Source organism: Gobio gobio (genome assembly GCF_949357685.1).
Source record: "Gobio gobio genome assembly, chromosome: 9".
In the NCBI taxonomy this organism is placed as follows: domain Eukaryota; kingdom Metazoa; phylum Chordata; class Actinopteri; order Cypriniformes; family Gobionidae; genus Gobio; species Gobio gobio.
Genome location: NC_137115.1, coordinates 11,911,216 through 11,934,720, shown reverse-complemented (window position 1 = coordinate 11,934,720; position 23,505 = coordinate 11,911,216). Strand labels below are relative to the sequence as shown.

The following is a 23,505-nucleotide window of genomic DNA, read 5'->3' as shown; positions in this document are numbered from 1 at the left end:
AGCTAGTGTTATGCTCTGGGCAATGTTCTGCTGGGAAACCCCAGGTATGGCCATTCATGTGGACATGAATTTGACACGTGCCACTTTCCTAAACATTACTGCAGACCAGGAACACCCCTCCATGACAATGGTGTTCCCTGGTGGAAGAGGCCTCTTTCAGCAGAATAATGCACCGTGCCACACTGCACACATCCAGGAATGGTTTGAGGAACATGACGAAGAGTTCAAGGAATCGCCCTGGCCTTCAAATTCTTCAGATCTCAATCCAATTGAGCATCTGTGGGATGTGCTGGACCAACAAGTTCGATCCACGACGGCTCCACCTTGATTACAAGGATCTGCTGCTAATGTACTTGATACCAGATACCACAGCACACCTTCGGGGGTCTTGTAAAGTCCATGAATCTGCAGGTCAACACTGTTTTGGCAGCACTCAGAGGACAAACAGCATATTAAGCAGGAAGTCAGAAGGTTTTGGTTCATCGGTGTATAAAGTGATACCAAAAAATTCACACACAGTATATACAAACTATAAAACTATACATTAAAATCACTTCTATAGTGTCACTTGTCGCAAGCGCTTATCGCCAGCGTTTTTCGAGACGTTTTTCGACGCGTCTTTCGAGACGTTTTTCGACGCGTCTTTGAGTTCATACCCAAGTGATGCACCCAAGTGAACATGCAAGTTCACTCCCTGACAGTAGATGGTGCTTATTGATCTGCAATATCTCTCCATAGCTCCCTCTTATCAAGATTTGTGTAGTCGCTATTGCATTTGTCATAAAATGATTCGTGTTCAGACACCAAGAAGACCAGCAGTTCTACATTCATCTTGCCTCGTTGCATCTTCTTCTTCGTCTACTTATTTCCTCTTCATAATTTTTTTTGCGGTTTGTGCTTGAGCGCCACCAAGTTGTGTTTTACTGTAACTTCAGAAGCTCCAGGCACGTGAATAAAAGCGCCAATCTCATTGATCTGCCTGTTTTTAACACAGCGCGTCAAACCAAAAAAACTAACCCGAGGCGTTTAAAAAAAAATAAAAAATACGTTTTTACACCTGCCGTTTTGCGCATCGTTGTGCACATTCACATTGGCACCCTTTGTTTAATCACGAAGTGTTAAAGCGGCGTCAATAAGAGCGTGCGATAATCGTCCTGGTGTGCATAAGGCTTTAGTTACCTAAACATTAAAATAAGTGAATAAACACATAATGATAACTTTTTCACTCGCATTATGTCCCCCCAAATTATTGGTAGTTATCATACACATAGCGACACACAAATGTCATGTTTTGGGATGTGATTATATACACCCTTGTTGATAGGTCCAATTGTTGCAGCATATCAGTCTTTGTAATTCTGCCAACATATTGTACCTCACTGCTGCATTACCCTCTCACCATCCGTGTTCATATATATCTTGCCCTTTCTCTGACGATACAAGCCATCACCCAGCACAATGAATTCAGTCTCTCTGTGTATATGCCAGCCCTCAGGCACAATGCTTTTTACTGCTAGTGTAACTACATTTCATAACTGCTTCAGCAATTTTCGCAGAGTTTAACAATCGCAGAACATTTTAAAGGAGACATTTGGTGATACAATTACAAGAAAGAATTATAATAAATCTTTCCTTCCGATCACAGAAGCAGTTGACCTGGTAAAATCTAAACGGTCAGACTTCAATGGCTCCATCATGACAATCAGCATGTGAGTTGTATGTTAATCAACATTCATGTCTGATCCACGGATTCTTGACGCTTTGAATCCATGTCAATACATTTATGTCTCATCTGTATGTCTGTGTAAACATTTCGCATAGCCTATTTACAGCTCAGATGAAGTGTTTGTGCAGTGTAAAACAAACAGCTCCACAAAATTTAACTACATCTCTTAAGGTCGGTGCCATGTACGCCAGTCAAAAACAAATACATAGAAATAAAAAGCCCTTTACAGTCCATTTGACCTAATTCAACTTAAACTTTGAGTTTAGTTGCTGCCTTACGTTTTTAATCAAATTGGCTGTAACTTTAAACGTGAAGTTAAAATTGCTAAGTTAAAGTAATTAGAAAGATGACAGTGTATTAGATACAGTATAAATATATACAATGATACAAAAATTATATGTACTTTAAATAATACTGAGTACTACCATTTTTTGTTATAGCTCAACTCCACCAACTACAGTAACAGAAATACAGGCCTTTAACACAGTTTTGGAAGATGAGACAGTATGATATTTCTCACAATTTAGAAATTATCAAGTGGCTGGAAAAGGCTTTTGTTCCTCAGGAAGCGAGGAAACAGTAATCTGCGCAGTCTCCTGTCAGCAGAGTCGGTCTCCAGTGGGAAATAAAACACTCTTTGGTATTATACATTAATCAGAGGTACGGCAGAGCTGGAGGACAGGACTGGTGATCTCTCTCCTGAAATGTTTTGGAAAAACTATGAAGTAATTTGTTGTTGGAGAAAAGCAACACACAACTTCCTACTGTAGTCTCACCCATCAAAGTTAACAGACACGTTTCTTAACAACACATTCTTAAAGACACACAAAAAACGGTTCACAGAAAATAAAAATACAGTCATCCTTTAAAGAGGCCATATGGCCATTTTTTGGGGTGTACTAGAATAGCTTTTCATGCTTGAATGCTCAAAAACCACATTATTTTTCTCATATTTTACATTGTTGCAGCACCTCTCTTCCTAGTCTGTCCGTAACTTAGTTTCCTTCCGAAAAACTCAATTTGCCCTGATTGGTCAGATGGACCAGTGTGTTGTGATTGGTCAACCACTTTGAGCGTGTTTAACCCTCTGGTGCTCTTTGTTTAGGGGTTGCATTGGTTGTCTTCCCGATCATAAGTGACCGGACACCTAAAAATGTAACTTCCTCCATCCCAGTAAAACCATTGTAATTTATTTTTCTTCAATAATATTTTTTCTTTTTAATTTTGTATTTTGAGATGATTTGATGGTGTTTTTTAATATTTATGCAATAATTAAGGTCTATTTTTGCCACAACATTTTTTTTTGGTAATAAAAAAAAAAGAAAATGTTATTGCATTATTTCAGGTTAAAATAGATACTAGGCCTTCAAAATATATATTTTTTAAGGCAGATTAGCTTCCTCTTTTGGAATTATGTAAGAAATCATGCAACCATGGGTGTAATCACTAGAGGTCTCTATGGAGAGGCTTGAGAATTCCCTAATTCTGTTTTGAACACATTAAATGATTTTTTTGTTGTTGATGGATTTGAATATATATTAAAAAAAAATCTCAAAGACTATTCATTATAAAGTTTTAGATATGTTTTTTTTGTGTGTGTTTTTGCAGATTTCCCATTCATTTCCAATGTTGCCATTTTTGACCGAAGAGCACAAGTGGGAGTATTTTTTTTACGACCACTTAGCATGCTCAAATCATGCCCTCAATTTCTGTGTGTTTACATACCTATTGCTAGAAAAGTCACCAAGTTTCATATTTTTCCGATGAAGCTGTGATTTAAAAAAATTCAAAATGTGGTTCATAGGCTCAGTTTTTCATAGGTGTGTGTGTGTGTGTGTATAAGTGTGCGTGTGTGTGTGTGAGTGGATGTGTCAATATCTCTTGATGTTTTAGAGTGTCACCCCTTCACTGCTGTGTACTTTTTTCAGCATCGTGACCGATTTGTAGATTGTACACGCAAATATTCGGTGAATTTTTGTGTTTTTGCCGATTTCCCATTCATTTCCTATGGTCGGTCATTTGTGACCGAAGACAATGAACGCTACTTTTTTTTTTTACGACCAATTAGCATGCTCGAATCATGACCCCAATTTGTGTGTTTACATACCTAATGCAAGAAAAGTCACCAAGTTTCATATCATTCCGATGAAGCTGTGATTTTTAACATTTCAAAACAGAAAATTTTCCGGTCAGAAATGACCGAAGAGCACCAGAGGGTTAAAGGGTCATGAAACCCCCCTGCTGCAGCGGGGGTTTTTCACACCTTCGATTTGAAAAGGCTTCCAAAAAGGGGCGTGGTTGACTGCGAAAAGGTGGGATGGGTATTGTGGGGAAAGAGGGTTTGGTTTGCATAAATAGGGGAGTGTCATTAGGCGCATTAAAATGAGCTAATTTGAAAACCGGGAATGCACACACACAGAAATAGGTGACATGGATTGCGATACCGACAGCAGCAGTTACAGCGGTTCTGAGACATGTTCTTGGTTCACATGTTGGCAATGTTTACAACAGAGAGACGAGATGAGGAAGTGCACTGAACAGCGAGACCAGAAGGGGCAGGATTATGATCACGTTGACTCACGTAAGATGATTGACAACTGTACAGCGAATGAGAGAGCTCTGAGATCATAAGTGACGTGCAACAGGAAGAACAGACAGAGATCTCTCTGAATGTCATTCAGCTCTTCAGATCAACATAATTCAGTGAGAAATGAAAAGAAATGTTATTCTGTATGACGAAATATTTTGCAAACATGTGATAATAAATCTATATTTGTCCAAATATGCACACTGTTTCACTAAGAGCCCGAACACATGCGGGTTAGTGCATGTCTGTGACCACAAATAAAACGGACAAGAAGTGGCTTTTGATTCTTGTTGATATTTCAATCAAAATATTGTTCATTACAGATCGGTTACTTTGCACTCCTGACATAAATTACGAAATTAATGTGAACGCTTGCAGGTTCGCCGTTTGATTCCTCAAGTTAATTTTACTTTACCGAACCTTTGTAGCAATGGCTTCCACAGACGGCGTCCCGGTTACAGCTCACTCAGCGCCCTTACTTCGTATCAGCATGACCATCCGCCTCGGCTGTTCCACCGTAGATTATCGGTCTTTACCCACACGAAAGTAATCCAGGGAGCACCTTCACGACACGCTGAAAAGAACACCTCCCTTTCCTCCTTGACTTTTCCGCACGCTGCTTCCAAAACTTTCCCACCATGTCTCAACAATAATGATGGAAGACGAACCTGACAGAAGTGACTGTCTCATGCATAATAACTAAATTATATTTTATGCATACTACAGCGCAGTGATTGGATTGAATGAGCTTTATGTCATGAATATATGTCGAGAATCGTTCTAAATGGTCGATGTCAGCATGTTCGACCAACCCATACATGGGCCAAAAGTACACAATGACGTCAGCTTTTGTGACGTTGCTCCTATTTTTCACATATGAATAACATTAATGAGTACCTTTAGTGTTTTCAATGATGTGCAGCCTATACTTATCTGTTTACATCTCAAAAAAAGTGTTTTGGGGTTTCATGACCCTTTAAGAATTGTCACGTCCCTTACCATAACTGCGCATTTCCAAACACTACTAAAGCAACTCAACTCTTTTTTTTGATATGCCTTGGGCATGAATTATTTAAATGAGGGATATTGTATTGTGTACATTCCAGGAAGAAAACTCAAGGCTACAATGCAGGCATTTCAGGGAGTTCAGAAACAGTGTGCACTGATATAGAGAATAACTTCCTTTGCGCTTTGTAACTTTGCAGACACTTTTCAAGCTCAAACAGCAACATTACACTCTAAAGAAAGCTGAAAAAGTACAAAAGCGTAACAGGTCTTCTTTAATCAACCTCATGTCATTCCAAACCTGTATGACTTTGTTTCTTACAAAAATCGTTTGGCTTCAGAAGACTTCTAGTAATATGGTTTATGTAGTCGTATGGACTGCTTTATTTTTTGTGATTTTGTAGTACCTTTTATGTTCCACAGAAGAAAGAAAATCATACAGGTTTGGAACAATGAGCTTTAATTTTTGGTTTAACTATTTCTTTAAAACAAATAGGCGTGGAAGATTGCACATTTCACAGTGTTTTTTTTTTTGTGGTCTCTCCATAAATAAAAAATAAGTGTGTTTGGGAGGGAACAGCTCAGGATGTCTAGAATGCAGGAAACCATTGCTGTTTAACTTCCATATCTTTCTCCTACAGTTTGCTGGCTGTGTGACACAGAGATGACCAACCATCAAAAGCATCCTTTCAAATTAAACAAAAACCTCAATAACAAGGGCCATTTCTTCAAGCGAGGAAAACCTCACCCGAGGCGTCAGATTTCCTGCCTAGTGAATGCCTTTGAGAGTTTAATCAACCGTTCGTTCTCTCACTATTAAACAGGGAGTGCTCATGGCAGTACACAATTTCACAGATAGGCTATGACATGTTTGAGTGCACATCATGGAGCCTTTGTATGTGTCTAACAGTTGAAAAGCAATTATAGTAAAGTGCATCGGTTCACTCTCTTCTATTGTTCAGCTCGGTTTGAGCAGGTACAGCCTGTTCAGGTATCACCTCAAACAAGGTCTCTCCACTGGCCCACACTGTAATTATAATGAGAATACTGTGGTGTGGTATCTGTGAACAGGAAGAAAACCAGGTCCTGACAGTTTATGCGAGGACAGTGACAGGGGTTTGGCAAATTAGCACTCCGAACTAGGTAGAGCTGTACCAGAGAACCCAATGCTCATACCTAAGTGAAAGTCAGATACAGTAATGGAGAGTGATTTCAGGACTAAATGGATTGATATTGCTGACAAAACAGCAGGTTTTGTTCACAATCTGTGTTTGAGCACAATTTTGTGTTGATATCTCAATGCAATCAAACATTGCAATGTTTGGAATCGTGGTAGCCATCATAAGAGTCCAAAAATTTCTCCAAAGAAGCGTTGTAAATGCAAGACTTGTCAATTTGAGCAATCGATGCAATCCAAGCGTGCCCTAACTGTAAAACAGTGGTCGATTGTTCTCTACACAACATTCCTACTTACCATACCTGAGAATAATAGCTACTCAAACACTCCACTCCAATCAAATCAATGAGTGAGTTTAGTAAGTTCTTGACTCAAAAACTGCTTCAACCAATTTAGTGTGTTGTTTACTTGAGAATCGTTTTGACTAATTCAGTGAGTTGTAACCTTTTAAAGGGATAGTTCACCCAAAAATGAAAATTATCACATAATTTACTCACATTCAAGCCATCCTAGGTGTATATGACATTCTTCTTTCAGACGAATTGAGTTATATTTAAAAATGTCCTGGCTAATCCAAGCATTTTAATGGCAGTGAATGGCAGCCCAAAATGTGAAAATGTGCATCCATCCATTACAAAAGTGTTCCATACATCTCCGGGGGATTAATAAAAACCTTCTGAAGCAAATCGATTGGTTTTTGTAAGAAAAATATCCATATTTAACACGTTATAAAGTCAAATATCTAACTTTCGGCACACCTCCTTCCCTATTCAATTAACGAAGAAAGTGTAGCATGTCTCACAGTTCAAAATGCTTGCCTGACATGTTTTTTTTTCATAAGTTGAATACGGAAGGAAGCCGAAAGCTAGATATTTTACCCTATAACGTGTTAAATATGGATATTTTTCCTACAAAAACCCATCGATGTGCTTCATCGATTTGCCTTTATTAACCCCCCAGAGCCGTGTGTAGTACATTTATAATGGAAGGATGCACTTTTTTGGTCTTCAAATTTTGGTCTGTCATTCACTGCCATTATAATGCTTGGAAGAGCCAGGACATATTTTAAGATAACTCTGATTGTATTAGTCTGAAAGAAGCATGTCATATACGCCTCGGATGGCTTGAGGGTGAGTAAATCATGCGTTCATTTTCATTTTTGGGTGAACCATCCCTTTAACTCAAGAACAATTTGACCAAAATTTTAACTGAATTGGTAAGTGGATGAGTCAAGAACTGCTTCCATGGATCCAGTCAATGACTTCGACTGATTCAATGAGTTATTTCTGAGAAAATGATCTGACTGCCAACTCCTTATTTCTATTCGAGCAGATTTGCAAACAAATCATTCAACCAGATTTGCAAACCCACTTGACTGTTTAATCACAATGTATCATTATCACAAGCCATTTATGCATTTTCAACAGTGTTATTTTCTGCTGTCTGCGCCCACAAATGTAATACAGGGGTCTAATAAAAAAAACACAAGTATCAAAGTATCTAGTACAAAGTATCTAAAACACAAAGTATATCTACTTCATTTCTACACTAGAAAAATAACACACAGGTATCTACAGTACTATACAATAGGCTGTTATTTATTCTGCACTCCATAGATGAGAAAATAAAAGTGTGTTAGATGTAGGAAGGAATAATTACTGCTGCCCACACACTTTTATGACTTTTATATGCTTACACAATATTAATATCTAAAACCTTTGTGAGGCCGCTTTTGGATCAGCCATGATATTACACTGAGATGTGTGTTAGCAACTGCAAATATACACAGTCAACAAAAGTTGTGATTTTTAAATACTACCAGCTGAGAGGTACTGTAGTGTGTGTGAAGAGGATGTTGTATCTATCTGTCTGCGGTGCTGTGCAGCTTGTCTAAGGCAGCTTGTAGTCTCAGTATGGGGTGACGGTGAGTGTTTTATGATTTAGCAGCTTGATAATGTCAGCGAAATCAGTCATCTGAGAGGCACTCTGTGATCCTTCAGCCTCACCGGGAAAACAGCAGCCCTACGTACCCCCCATGAGCTTTTCAGCATTACAATTCAACGACAACCTGAAGAGTGCGGGATATACTCAGAGAGGAGACATCTCGCTGACAATTACTGCATCCTCCCAGTGTGCGAAGGAAGTGGCGCATACCTCATTTATGTGACGGCTCTGTTCCAGCTCCCCTGCCATCTCCTGTGTGACCCCTAAACCGGTGGAGTGTGACGATCCAGAGAAGATGGTGAACTGACTGCATCCTCTCGAATGAGACAGTTCCTGTGACCCCAATCTGACCCAATCAGACTTCTTCATCTGTTCCTACTGAACCACGAACGCACTCTTAAACACTTCTCTGTAACCAAGTACTATACAAACTTGATAACGTCAAAGTTTGATGAATCTAATAATTCATGGGCTGGTGGGGGGAGGGGATGTGTCATAGCAGGTCATTTTGTTTTATTTTTGGGACACGGTTAACTAAACTCACCTAAAGGATTATTAGGAACACCTGTTCAATTTCTCATTCATGCAATTATCTAATCAACCAATCACATGGCAATTGCTTCAATGCATTTAGGGGTGTGGTCCTGGTCAAGACAATCTCCTGAACTCCAAACTGAATGTCAGAATGGGAAAGAAAGGTGATTTAAGCAATTTTGAGCGTGGCATGGTTGTTGGTGCCAGACGGGCCGGTCTGAGTATTTCACAAAGTTACTGGGATTTTCACGCACAACCATTTCTAGGGTCTACAAAGAATGGTGTGAAAAGGGAAAAACATCCAGTATGCGGGAGTCCCGTGGGCGAAAATGCCTTGTTGATGCTAGAGGTCAGAGGAGAATGGGCCGACTGATTCAAGCTGATAGAAGAGCAACTTTGACAAAAAAATACCACTTGTTACAACCGAGGTATGCAGCAAAGCATTTGTGAAGCCACGACACACACAACCTTGAGGCGGATGGGCTACAACAGCAGAAGACCCCACCGGGTACCACTCATCTCCACTACAAATAGGAAAAAGGGGCTACAATTTGCACGAGCTCACCAAAATTGGACAGTTGAAGACTGGAAAAATGTTGCCTGGTCTGATGAGTCTCGATTTCTGTTGAGACATTCAGATGGTAGAGTCAGAATTTGGCGGGAACAGAATGAGAACATGGATCAATCATGCCTTGTTACCACTGTGCAGGCTGGTGGTGGTGGTGTAATGGTGTGGGGGATGTTTTCTTGGCACGCTTTAGGCCCCTTAGTGCCAATTGGGCATCGTTTAAATGCCACGGCCTAACTGAGCATTGTTGCTGACCATGTCCATCCCTTTATGACCACCATGTACCCATCCTCTGATGGCTACTTCCAGCAGGATAATGCACCATGTCACAAAGCTTGAATCATTTCAAATTGGTTTCTTGAACATGACAATGAGTTCACTGTACTAAAATGGCCCCCGCAGTCACCAGATCTCAACCCAATAGAGCATCTTTGGGATGTGTTGGAAAGGGAGCTTCGTGCCCTGGATATGCATCCCACAAATCTCCATCAACTGCAAGATGCTATCCTATCAATATGGGCCAACATTTCTAAAGAATGCTTTCAGCACCTTGTTGAATCAATGCCACGTAGAATTAAGGCAGTTCTGAAGGAGAAAGGGGGTCAAACACAGTATTAGTATGATGTTCCTAATAATCCTTTAGGTGAGTGTAATTCGACCAGGTGCCCACTGACTATGCCAAGGTATACACCAGCTCCAACTAGATTGACTTCCACACTTTGGAGTCTGGACATTTTTAGTCTACACCAGTGGTCCCCAACCTTTTTTACTCCAAGGACCCCCTCCTCTCCAAATCAATACCACAAGGAGAAATATTATGTTATAGCGATCGTTGAGCCGAGAGCGCACATACAGGGTTTGTTTGCACGTCAATAATAATGGACTCACGCATGCCTAATGTACGACTCCTGCATGTCACTGCAATCGTCTTTACCTTCATTACAGTCGTCATCCATCAAAACTTTTTTAGCGACCCTGGTTTTCTTTATCCAACTAAGAGATGTAGTTTTGGTATTCCTATGTTCATGAAGCGATTGGGTGTTTTAAGCCGCCGTTCTGTCTGTATTAGCGTGATGAGAAACGGCTTGTGGCTGCTCCAAAACAATCACAGAATACATATGAGAGAGGTGGTGCTTTGTTTTAATAGTTTTTTTAAAATTAATTAAATTGATTTTTTTATTTAACATATTAATAATAAAATTAATGAATTATAATAATATATTTAAATTAATTTTAAGTTATCGCAGCCGCTGCCCACATGCTGAAAACCACTGGTTTCCATTCTTCTCTTCTTTTTGTATATATATATATCTTACATCTGTTCATGTATATTTATGGATGGATATCTCGGACAATTTTCAAAAGGAGTTGCAAATTGTATTTGCAATTGCGCTTTCAATTTGTCGACACATAAAATGTGACAATCGAAACGTAATTGCAAATCGCGCATTGCCGTTTGCATTTTCGTTTACGCGAACGCACAACAACTGCCACATTTCAAATGGAAAAGCTAAGTCTGTTTGCAATTGCATTATCAATGTCTTACAAGTTATGACCCTGCCATTTTGGAATAGTAATAGAAAATCACCTATTTGCTCTTTCATTTCCTCCGTGTCCTGCCACAACCTGCACAAAATTCAAATGGAATCGCAATCCCCTTTGCACCTGCATTTCCGATGTCTAACACAGTCAACTGTCAATCAGGCTTGAGGTCCCCAGTGGTCCCCAACCTTTTTTACTCCAAGGACCCAAGGTTTATTGATGTTGTCTGAAAGTAGGCCACGCCCCTAAGTGGTGTAAAACGGGGAATTTGGCTATTTTTGTAATAAAAACCGAAGTTCAAACTCTTTTGTTCAAACAAAGTAAAAATGCAGAACTGATTGCATGTTCACCTGGCAACCAGAAAAAAAACAGCAAATAAGAAAACTGACATGACTGCATTCGGTAGGCTATGTATCAGACAAATATCATCATATAGCTGACACAGTAAATTATCATGATGAGTTAAAATCAGAGCATCTATAGAAACTTGACATGATGTGAGTGGTGTGTTGTCCATATGATTCTGTGCTCAAGATCCAAGCGATCAAAAAAGAAAAGAAAATTACATTAGTGACATTCAATCGGAGTTCATGTTCGTTTCGTAGGAGGATGATCTGATTTTCTGCTTCATTATAGCATTTTTTTCAACATTTTTTTTTTCATCATATGTATTCATATTAATTTAGGCTTAACTATATTTGTCTGTTTATTTTGACATTTAAAAGATTTTCAGACATACACATGCTGCTTATTTGTGGGGTTTACGATGTATCTTCATTAGGGATGCTCAATTAGGTGAGTTGTCCCGACCGACAACTGCCTCTCATTAGACAAAAAAAATGTCACTGGTTTATTTTAACGTGCAAAAAGCAGCATGCAGAACAGCTCAACAACAGAACCTGGATTCACACATTTAAGTATATTAATCTGTCAAAATTCTTACTTTCGGTAAACGGTTAAACGGTCAATATAAGCATCCCTAATCTTCATTTCTTCTCGACAATTTGCTTGCAACTAGAGCGGTCTTCTTTTGGTTTCTTTTTGTTTCGTTGGCAGGTGATAAATAGCCTATTTAGTTCCAGGTTTTGGGCTTTGTTTGAAGTGCAAAAAACTACACAGTAGTTTTATGACTTTTTTTGTTGTTGTTGCAAAATAGATACATTTATTGAATATTTCTCCCCATTTTCTTTATAGCAATGAATAATGATTCACGAAGAAGTGCTTCGTTTTCCACCACTTGGGGGCGTGGCCTACTTTCAGACTACATAATAAGCCCTGCCCTCAAGCCTGATTGACAGTTGACTGTGTTAGACATCGGAAATGCAAGTGCAAACAGACTTTGCTTTTCCATTTGAAATGTGGCAGTCGTTGTAGGTTCGCGTAAACGAAAGTGCAAACGGCAATGCGCGATTTGCAATTCCTTTTGAAAATTGTCCGCGATATCCTTCCATGTATATTGTTGTGCTATACTTTAAATGCATAATTTTCTCTTCCAGTGTATTGTCTATTTTAAATTTTCCCATTTCTAAACAACATGAAACCGACACAGACTGTGGTCGCTTTACACATCTGTCAGACAGTCTCTTCCTGTCTAATCCTATCTAAAAATAGGATGCAAAATGGTCAAAACTCTGGCTATGTGATAATAGCTAATGATCAGCTTTAATCAACCACAAACCATGCAAAACTAGCCTAGCAACCACCTCAATATGATTTTAGCTGAATTTCCTGCAGCGGTTAATGTGTTCAGCGTCAAAAACACTTGACCCACAAACAAATGTCCTTCAAAAGACCCAAACAGCAGCAAAATAATTTGTTTCTGAAGTTACAACAAATAGATTCATACACCACAAATCAACAGGAACCTTGACAGATCTTATTTTATTTGCAAAGGTCTCTTTCATAATGCAGCTTTCTCATTCTCTTGTGAAAATATATATTTCTCCCAGTGACAACAGCATCCATCAGTTGTCAGGCTGACGGAAGGCTGGGAGTTTGGGAAGTGCTGAGATGTTTCAATGATCCCTGTTCAATTTCCGTCTGGCCGGGGTCTCCGTCAACTCTAACTGAACAGAGACGTGATTCATTGGTGAGATGTCTAGGTCACTTTCAATGTTAAACAAGACTCCAACAAACAGCCCTTGTCTGTTAGGCTCTGACAACTCAAATCAGGTCCCAAATGCCTTGCTGGTTAGTGGTGGTCTGGGGACAGTCTAGCTGTTGGACAAGCAAAATCCAGCTGGTAAAGCTGGTTGACCAAGGTAGTATTGCAGGTGTCGACGTCAACATCCAAAAACACAAAATCCTTTACTACAAGGTAAGAATGATGACTGTTGAGTACCAGCTCAATTGGTCTTGCACATTTACTAGACAAGTTAAAAAGGAACTATTATACTTTTTTTACATTTTCATACAACTTTCTTTAGAGTGTAATGTTGAACATGAAAATGTCTGCAAAGTTAACAAGGAAAAGATCCACTCCAAAGGGAGTTATTCTCTACATCAATAAAGACTGAAAACCTACGCTATGTGTAGGCTGTGTGTAGCACGCATAGCCTGTAGTGTAGCCTGACGTGCACCTCTCCAAAAAGGGAACAAAGCATCAATTCTACGCGGACCGCAAACGTGTTTTTCATAATAATGTGTTTTTTGAACATTCAAGCTTAAAAACCTATTCTAGCCCTTTCACACATAAACTTTATGGGCCCTATTTTAACGATCTGAAACGCAAGTGTCAAAACGCGAAGCGCAAGTAACTTTGTGGGCGGGTCTCGGCGCTGTTGCTATTTTCCCGGCGGGATAAATGGCTCTTGCGCCCGGCGCAAATCTAAAATGGGTTGGTCTGAAGTAGCTTCATTATTCATAGGTGTGGTTTGGGCGTAACGTGAATAAACCAATCCGAGCGTCATCCAACATTCCCTTTAAAAGCAGGTGCGCAAGTTCCATTATGGATTGCTATTATTATGGCGTATTTACCAGGCGCACGCCAGGAGCGGTTCACAGCCGAGGAGACTGATGTTCTTTTAAGAGCAGTGAAAGACAGAGAAGTGAAGTTGTAATGTTGTACATTATGGTAAAGGTGATTTCACAGTCTTTTTTTTTTTCAGTCTTTCAGTTTTTTCAGTTTTTCAGTCGATTTTTGTTCCTGGTTCTTGACGGACAAACCAATTTGTCAGATGTCCTTATATACATATATGTCTTGCCACTATTGGGCAAACAGGTCTTATCCTTAATTATTACAATTAGCCTGAATCATTTGTAAGCTAGATTTATGCCTATTTTTTTCACATCTTCGTGGCACACCACAATGATTTCCGTCATATGACGGATGAAGATGAAGATATCTCATGTGTTAATATTTTTTTAGTGTAACAATTTATGATTTGCAAAAATAACTTGCATCTGTGTAGATTACATGAGCAAAGTGTATGCGCGTTGTGCACGCTATACATTATGGTCAAGCATGCGCCCTTAAAATAGCATAATGAACAACGCGCAACGCGCCACTGACTTTAGACTAGGTTTTTTCTGGTCAGTGGCGCAATTGTTTAATGAAACAGCAAAATAGCACCAGGGATTGTTTGCGCCGGAACACGCCTCCTTTTTTGCGCTGAACCGCCCAGGGAGCGCAAGTGCATTCACTAGTTTAGCGACGTGCTTCTGTGGAGGGAAAAGCGCGCTTTGCGCGGGTGCAAAATAGGAATGACACATGCGTCGGTGTACAAAGTCAATTGCGCTGGGTGCAAGATAGGGCCCTAAATATTCTGGCTTTAAAGTTACTTACACATCTGAAATGACTAAAACTTGTCATCTTATTATAATGGAAAGGAATATTATTGCCGCTTCCAAAGACATCAGTGTGTATTTTACAAACTCTAAATGTATTGTTTTGCTGGTATTTATGTGTATTTAAATGTCTGAAACCTAAAATAAACATTATGCAGTTGAAAAAACTGAACATTTGTTGTATATGACAAGCGCTGAGCACGTCTGTCTCTGGCTCAGCACCAGCCAATGCGAAAAAGCACATTTGAATTTAGCAGTTGATTACGTGATGCATTGACCGTTCTAATCACACCGGTGTGATTGTACACTCCTGGGACAAGCCAAAACTGATCACACCGGTGTGATCATACGTGCAAAAGGGCTAGTAGACCCCCAAAACAAAATCAACACTTTGTAAAAGGGCATAATATTGCCTCTGGCCTTTTAGTCTGAAAAGTGGTCCAAAGAACTAAATAGAAAAGTCATATTCAAGTCAGTGCTCAACTCCTATTAGTATTTGAACCACTCTCTATGAGGTCAAACTTCTAAAGTCAGTAAGAAGTAAAAGCAGAACTCATTTGCCCCAGTGTGACGAGAACACAGATCAGAGAGAGTGAGTTTGTAAGTGCTCAGCGTGAGAGTCAGTGAATTGCCATGGGATTGTGTGATTCAGCCTCATTCTCACCTTCACTCCTGTAGTCCTCCTGTGAGCCGAGGGCTGAGTATCTGTGTCTGGAGAACGGAGGCCAGTCTTGGCTAGGCGATCCCACTCCGTAGTTGTTCCTTAACCTCATCCTGGAGCTCAACGAGGAGGACGATGAACTTTCTGCCTTCATTCTCAGCACTGCAGCGTATGAGACGGGTCTCCCGGCAACGGCTCTAGCAAAATCTGAAAATAAAACAGAGAGAGCTTTTACACCTATCAATGCGGATTCATAATGCCAGACTCTAAGATATACTTGCACGGATCACTATTACTACTGTTCATGTTTAGACACCCCTAAAACGTCATACAATGATGTGTGTGAATGCAATCAGACTTACATTAGTAACTTATCTAGTTGCTAATCATACAAAACAAACTGCAGTCAAGGATATTTAAAATTCCCAATGATTTAACATTTTGACGTGGTTTTATTTATTTTACGAGTACACAACCGCTCAAACGTTTACGATATTTTAAGATGTTTTTGAAAGTCTCTAATTCTCCCCAGGCTGCATTTATTTATTATACAATTCAAAATACCTATTTTTAGTATATTTTAAAAATAGTTTTACTCTAGTCTACAGTCACATGTATGCTGATTTGGTGCTCAGGACACATTTCTTATTATTTTTAACTTTAAATATTTTTGTGGAAAAAATATTCTTGATTCAGGAGTCTTTCAGGATTTTAAAGAACTTTTGTAACATTATAAAGTGTTTACTGTCACTTTTGATCAGTTTAATGCATACTTCCTGGATAAAAGTAGGCTATGAACTTTGGAACGGTAATACACTATTTGGAGTAGTGTTGTCAAAAATATTGATAATTCAACATGTATTATTGAAATATCTGAAATGATACCAATGCTCCTTTCTACACTACCGATACACCGATACCAGCTGTGCTTTCTTGCTCTCCTCTCCGGCCGACAACAATTTGACACGCACCGGTCTCCTCTCATTCACTCCGGTTAAATAGTGTTGGTGTGACGGGTCTGAATTTCGCGCGGGATTGCACATAATTCCACTAATTTTCGCAGATTTCGCGCTCACATCTGAAGCGCACACACATACAGTAAAAACGCCGCCTCTGACATACAAGTGCAAAAAGTGCTTATTAATGGTCAAATACACTCAAAAATAATGTTACAATGCCCATCTTGGTGAGTATTAGCATAAACACAGTTGTAAACAGTTCAGGAAGAATGTGTAACAGGAACAGTATTTTGGATCCATGTGTGCGTCAGGTCTTAAAGGGACAGCAGCCAAATAAATGTGCCACTCTGTTGTTAATGTTATTCAAATTACAAAAAGACAAACAATCACTTACTGCTCTTGCCTGAATAACTTGTGTAACTTTAATGAAATAATCTGTATTTAATTTTTACAATGCAGATTATCCAATGTTTTTAATTTAGTTTATTACTAAATACGTTTCTGAATACTACTGTCAGACTTACCTGAAAAAAATGAAGCTTGCTATTTCATTTGTATCTTTATTATATTGTATTCATTTGTGTTATTGTCAGTAATTTATTTGTTCTTATTTTATTACTGTTTACTTGTATTTTTAAGTTCAATTTACCATTTGAAAGCAAGCTTCCTTGTGCTGTGTGTAAGCTATTGCAACAAAATTACCCCATTGTAAAATATACATTTTTGATTGCCTAGACTTTCAATAGATGGACAAAAAAAAAAAAAACAATATAAAAAATATCTATTTGACAGTATATGCAGCGGTTTTTCCCTGTGGTATTGAAAATGATATCGAATATCGATACTTTTCCAGGTATCGTATTGAAGATAGATATTCCAGGATCGTGACCACAGTAGTTTGGAGGATAAAAACAAATTGAAAATCTCATTGTGATAAACAAGGGAAAAGTAAGGTTGACAGTTTGACACCTTGTTGAAGTGGCTTTTTTTTCTCATCATGAGAAAATTAGGAGTTGCAAAATGTTGTGTCATGAACCTGTTGCCATGTTCTATTGCAGACGCCACTTACACAGAGATAAATTAATTTAGATAGCAAACCCTTGATTATTATTCACCCATAGGAAACACAGAGCTAATTACATTATGTTATTTCATGTCAATCATTGCTGTGGATTCACAAATGCCACAAATGATTCTAAATTGCCCATTTGTGTTTAAAACGGTGCCAAAAGAGGAAGGACTTATTGAATATCTTAATTAAAGAGTCATTATACACCTGCTAAAATCTCCCTTTTCTGCTGTTGGCAATTAGAACTTCAACAAAGTGACTAAGCTCCAGCGCATCAAGCCGTCTGACTACACTCACAGATGCGACACTCAGTAATGAGGACGACCCAACAAATGACAACTTAAATGCTTCATTCTTCCCATGGCACGGAATCATTTATAGAGTGTCTCGCCCGGAGAGAGGGGAAGTAACCTCTAGAAATTAAAGCCGCCCAAAACGTGGATCTGTATTTGTGTAGAGAGGCACTCAAGGAAAAAGAGAGCTGACATTTATAAGGTCCTAATTAAAGACAGCCCTTTTAATACTTGCAAAATATGACCTTTGCTGTCCAGAGCCTTCCGAATATAGCTTCAAAAGTTGAGACTGTTCTGACTGCCGAGGAGAATAAGAACTAGAGGGCTCCTTTTCTCCCATGGAAGAAAAAAACTACTTTCAAATGTGCATGCATTCCTATTCAGGCAGAAAAGCCCACAAATAAATGTTGCTCTCAGCTATCACATGCTTAAAGAAGAGAAAGAGGAAAATGATCCAAAAAATGGAAGACAGGTGTCTAGACAGCTGCCTACACAGAAATCAACAGAAAAGCATACATATAGAAATAAATATAGGCAGTTACTGAATTTGATGGATAGAAAGATGAATAGATGGATGGCTGAGTGAATGTTTGATGGACAGATGAGCGGGAACGAAGAGGCAAGCGGTGAGAATTGTGTGAAAGAGACGGGTGGGAGAGGGAGGAGTAGAGAAATTCAGACAGACAGATCCAGTTCTTTACATCTATGTGAAAGAGGATCTCATGGGCATGTTACTATGTTGGGAGCTTTAAATCAGAGCATGTGAAATTTACATGATTAAACATTAATGGGATGCCTTTGAAAACTTCAACAGAAGCTCCATGCATGTAGCATTGTATAACACTCCGTTTCACTGTTTCTGAGGTGTTTTGTTTTTTATGGATTTTGAACATTTTAAGTTCTGCTTAAATTCGTAGAATTGTATGGAGAGACTTTGCTTTTTCAGGTTCTGAGCAAAACAAACTGCCTTGGGATGACTAAGAAAAGAACAAGAAAAGAACAAAAAATGAATATTGTGAAGAAAAAAAAAATCCTTGCTCAGGGATTTGAACGAACTAAGCACGTAGAGCGAGCTTACGGCATAACACTGTGGCATAGTCAACTCCTGTTGTGAGTATTGAGTGAATGTGGAAGAATCATTGTGTGAAGAATACTTAAAGGGCTAGTTCACCCAAAAATGAAATTTCTGTTATTAATTACTTCCGTAGGACCTTCGTTCATCTTCGGAACACAACTTAAGATATTTTTGATGAAATCCGAGACCTTTCTGACCCCATCGACAGCAACACAATTACCACTTTCAAGGCCCAGAAAGGTAGTAAAGACATTGTTAAAATAGTCCATGTGACTGCAGTGGTTCAACCTTAAGGGGGGGTCTAATGCTATTTCATGCATTTTGACTTATTTACACTGTTAAAGAGTTGGATTTTCATGCTAAACATGGCCAAAATGTAAAAAAAATAGTTTTTCCAATGTATTTCCAATACACTCCTTTAGGATTCGAGCAAGTTTTGGTTTTAGAGTATGGCCATGTATTATGTCAAAAAGGGCAGAATTCCTTGTATAGGCACTTCTCTCGGCTGAGTGCGCGGACACATCAACGTGCTTTGTTCGAGTGTGTGCATGTATGTTATAGGTGTGTGTGTACTTGTGATTGACTCTTTAGCTCCACCCACTGCACGCCTTCATGAGCTGTTTTCGGAAAGTATCGGTACAGCGTATCTGTATTTTATAAATATGATAAAACTAAAGACTCTTCGGAGATATGAAGGATGCAATACTACTCTATAAGTAATCAAGATTGACATGAGATTGGCAGAAACTGTGTGTTATGACCCCATTAATGTTATGAAGGGACGAGAATACTTTTCGTGCGCAATAAACCAAACAAAAATAATAGTTTCACAGAAGAGAAGAGATTGTTGAATAAAGTAGTTATTTTTTGTTTTTTTAGCGCACAAGTATTCTCATCGCTTCATAACACTGGTTGAACCACTGGAGTCACATGGACTATTTTAAGGATCTCTTTACTACCTTTCTGGGCCTTGAAAGTGGTCATGGTTTTGCTGTCTATGTGGGGTCAGAAAGCTCTCGGATTTCATCAAAAAAATCTTGTTCCGAAGATGGACGAAGGTCTTACGGGTTTGGAACGACATGAGAGTAATTCATGACAGAATTTCCATTTTTGGGTGAACTAACCCTTTTTAACTATATCAAAATGCTAAGGACATAATTCAAAAGCCTTATTCAGACAGGACTAGCTTTCCTGGAGGACGTTAGATAACTTTTTGTTTCACAGACATACTTTGTGATTTTAATTCCGTCCGAATCTGTCAAGTCTGTGTTTTTCTTACACTCCTGTAAAACTTCCAGAGCAAATTGCCTACTGTTTTTCGGCTTACCTCTAAAGCTTCTCCTTGTGTGATTTTTGACCTACCTGAACTACCGTTTGAGCACCAATCTTCCACATCCTGTACCTTTCGGTATGGATGGTATCCGACGAAAAAAATAAAATAATAAAAGGAGAGCCAAATCACTGTCTGCTAAGACTGGCCATGTTAACATCAATGTCAGGTAAGGTTTCTCTGCTCATTTACATGGGTTTATCATAAGCAGCCACCTAAGTCATGTGAAGTTTATTTAAAATAAATTAAAATGATCACTAAATATTTAATTAAAAGACATATACAATATATGCGATGCAAGCAACCATATCACATGACCTTCTGTAATGGCCACGTCTAGAAAACACACTCCCACCTCTGTAATAAACACAGAGATGTTAGTCCCATCCGAATTGATAAAATCACAGACTGATAAAAATCTGTAACTAAAATCTGCTAACAGGGAACATTCGCAGAACTTTGGCTAACAATCTGGCAATGTTCTCTCAAAGTTATGAACAAACACTATTCCAGTAACATTAATAGAACGTTGGTTTAAATCTTTCTGGTCTTTAATAAAGTTTTCAAAAATGTTAGTACAAAAACATTATCTATACATCGTTCATGGAAGGTTTTTTTCTTAAACATTTAAGTGTATGTTCATCTATTTTTTCTTTTTTTTTCTTTTGAGAGAACATTCAAAAGAACAATCCCATAATTGCAAAATTGCAACGTTCACTTATACTACGGGGCTGTTGAATGCCTGAATCTGATTGGTTTACGAACTTAAGTCTTATTTTCAGGGAAATGTGCGGCTAAAGTAGATCCAGGCAGGTCTTGACTGCAATACAGTTCCATATCACGTCACCAAATGATTTCAGTTATTTCAAAGGTCCTTACAGCTGACAACAGTAAAATAACCAAAACCTACAGTGACACTGACTACCCAAATGAATTCAGTAAACAATAGGATAAAAATGACAAATTATTTCCATGTTTTATTATGTACCGAAAGCACATAATCTCTTTCTGCCGCTCTCTCTTCCACTCAAATGCACACACATACAGTACGGACACACACTCGCACAGAAATGTGCCCAGCCAATTTTACAAGTTAAATAGTTTAGCAATTTAAAAGCTACATGACATTTATCACTAGCAAGGTAATAACAGCGCTGTTCTTGATGCAGATAAACTTACAGTTACGCTGCTGCCAAACACTGTTGAGAGACTCAGGTAATTCACATAAGCTTAATCTCTCTCTCTCTCTCTCTCTCTCTCTCTCTCTCTCTCTCTCTCTCTCTCTCTCTCTCTCTCTCTCTCTCTCTCTCTCTCTCATATTAATAACTGCATTAGTCTGCTACCAATGGCTCAAGCCTCCGTTGCTAGCTCTAAAATTACATTTTGGAATTAGCAACGGAGGTGTTGGATGAGATGCGTAAGAAATTAGTCTTACACACAAAAGCGTTTTAAGGACAAAAAAAAAAACAGAACAATTTCTTTAACTGTTTCCTCGCCAATTTCCGTCATTTATGAAACTACACTTCCCTGCCATTGAAGGAAATTCCTGTTTCCACTGTTATACAGTATAGGGGCACTATGACACATCTTCTGAAAGTATAATCTCCTGATCAAAACACAGGCGAAAAAGAAGCAGAAACAAGCAATAGCATATGTAAAAAAATGTGATCATCAATTTTAAACATCATAAACATCAAAACTGCCTAATGTTACTGAATGAAATGTCGACCCAGGATGAGCTACAGGACTGTGCAAGCTTGGGGGGTATTGATGGACTTGATCTATACTCTATCTATATCCAAATCTGATCTGGATGTAGTCTTTGACAAAACACTTTTTTTAATTAATTTTTTTATGTTGCTTTTTTTTTTTTTAAACTTACCCACATTCAAGTGTTGACAAAAAATGTTGTCTCATAAATGACAGAAAATTCCATCAATGATGGGGAAATAGTTAAAGAACATCTATCCTACATTCTCCTCACAACATCACTATGAAGGGACACATTTCTAAACACTAAATAGGTAGAGTTGACATTTAAAGATGGACAGTCATGCACAATTACCAGAACTTTGCTTTTGGCTAACGTCTTTCCATTTAAAATAGTATTACTCTCTCTTTTAGTGTGTTTTTACAGTTCTCATTGTTAACTAATCGTGAAAAGTGCATTATATTTAGATTGTGGCATGAAAGGTTGCAGTGATGATCATTGTAGCCTATCAAACACGTATAAAACACGTTGAGCGTATAAAAGGAGTGATCTCATCATTGCAACTCAGTTTCTGTACACTAACGAATGCTCTCATCTTCACAAACAGTGCAAACATGATATAGTTAAGAGATTCATTGAATAAAATGGGAGTCACTGATAAACGCGTCACTGATAAACTCTCGCAGTTTGATTGACAGGTTCAGTACGTGCTGCTCCAATGATTGCAAATGGAGCTTTCTTTGATCGCTTTCTTTATAGAATTTATTCACCGTTAAATAACGATTATTTTCATCCTACTAAGAGAAACAACGCAAGTTGACGTTTAGTCAGTGGTTTGATTTACTGACACACAGACAAAGAACACAGACAGAAGATTACATTTCAGATCAGGCATTAGAAAGAACACAGTTACTTACATGTTGCATTACAGTCGAGCCCAGGTACTGCATAATATTTTGTAATCTGCAATGGCATATTTATTGCTTGGTAGCTCGGTTTGGTTTAACACTAGGCCTATATTACATGCGGAAATCGGTAGGCGGGGCTAAACAGGCAGTGATGAAGTAGGAGTTGATATTCTCCTGCAGAGGCGGTGCTTCACTACACTCAGACATAACAGCCTGGCACATTTTGAGATTGAGCTTTTGCTGGGCCTGGTGTCAATAAAACTTTTCTTTGACTAACAAGGAAGTTTTCATCTCCGAAACTTACAGGATATTCTTATATAACGATTAACTTTTATATATCAAAGGCTGAATGAAAAGTTGATTTCTCAATGCATGACCCCTTTAAATAAACAAGAACACACTGAGAAACACACAAGTTGAGGACACAAGAAATATATCAAAGTTACATAGTAAAAGGTTAAGAATTCAAAATATACAGTCCACCTACTGACTTACCAACAACTGAAACATTTTCCGTCATTGAAAACTGCTCTTCACACCTCCAGAAAGTAAAATAGCACAACAATCTGAGCTGAAAGGTGTCATTTGAAGCAGGTAAAATGGCTGATTGAAGCAGCAAACATCTCAGTT

General features: G+C 38.6%; 1 protein-coding gene across 1 annotated transcript in view; it reads right to left on the bottom strand.

Annotated features, from left to right (window-relative positions):
* The window catches only part of cntn5 (contactin 5), a 460,526-nt gene that overhangs the window by 224,898 nt on the left and 212,123 nt on the right, over positions 1-23,505 (bottom strand). Inside the window, exon 3 of the mRNA XM_079825767.1 lies at positions 15,534-15,737. Coding sequence (XP_079681893.1) covers positions 15,534-15,737 — 204 coding nt within the window. The remainder of the gene's footprint in view (positions 1-15,533; positions 15,738-23,505) is intronic.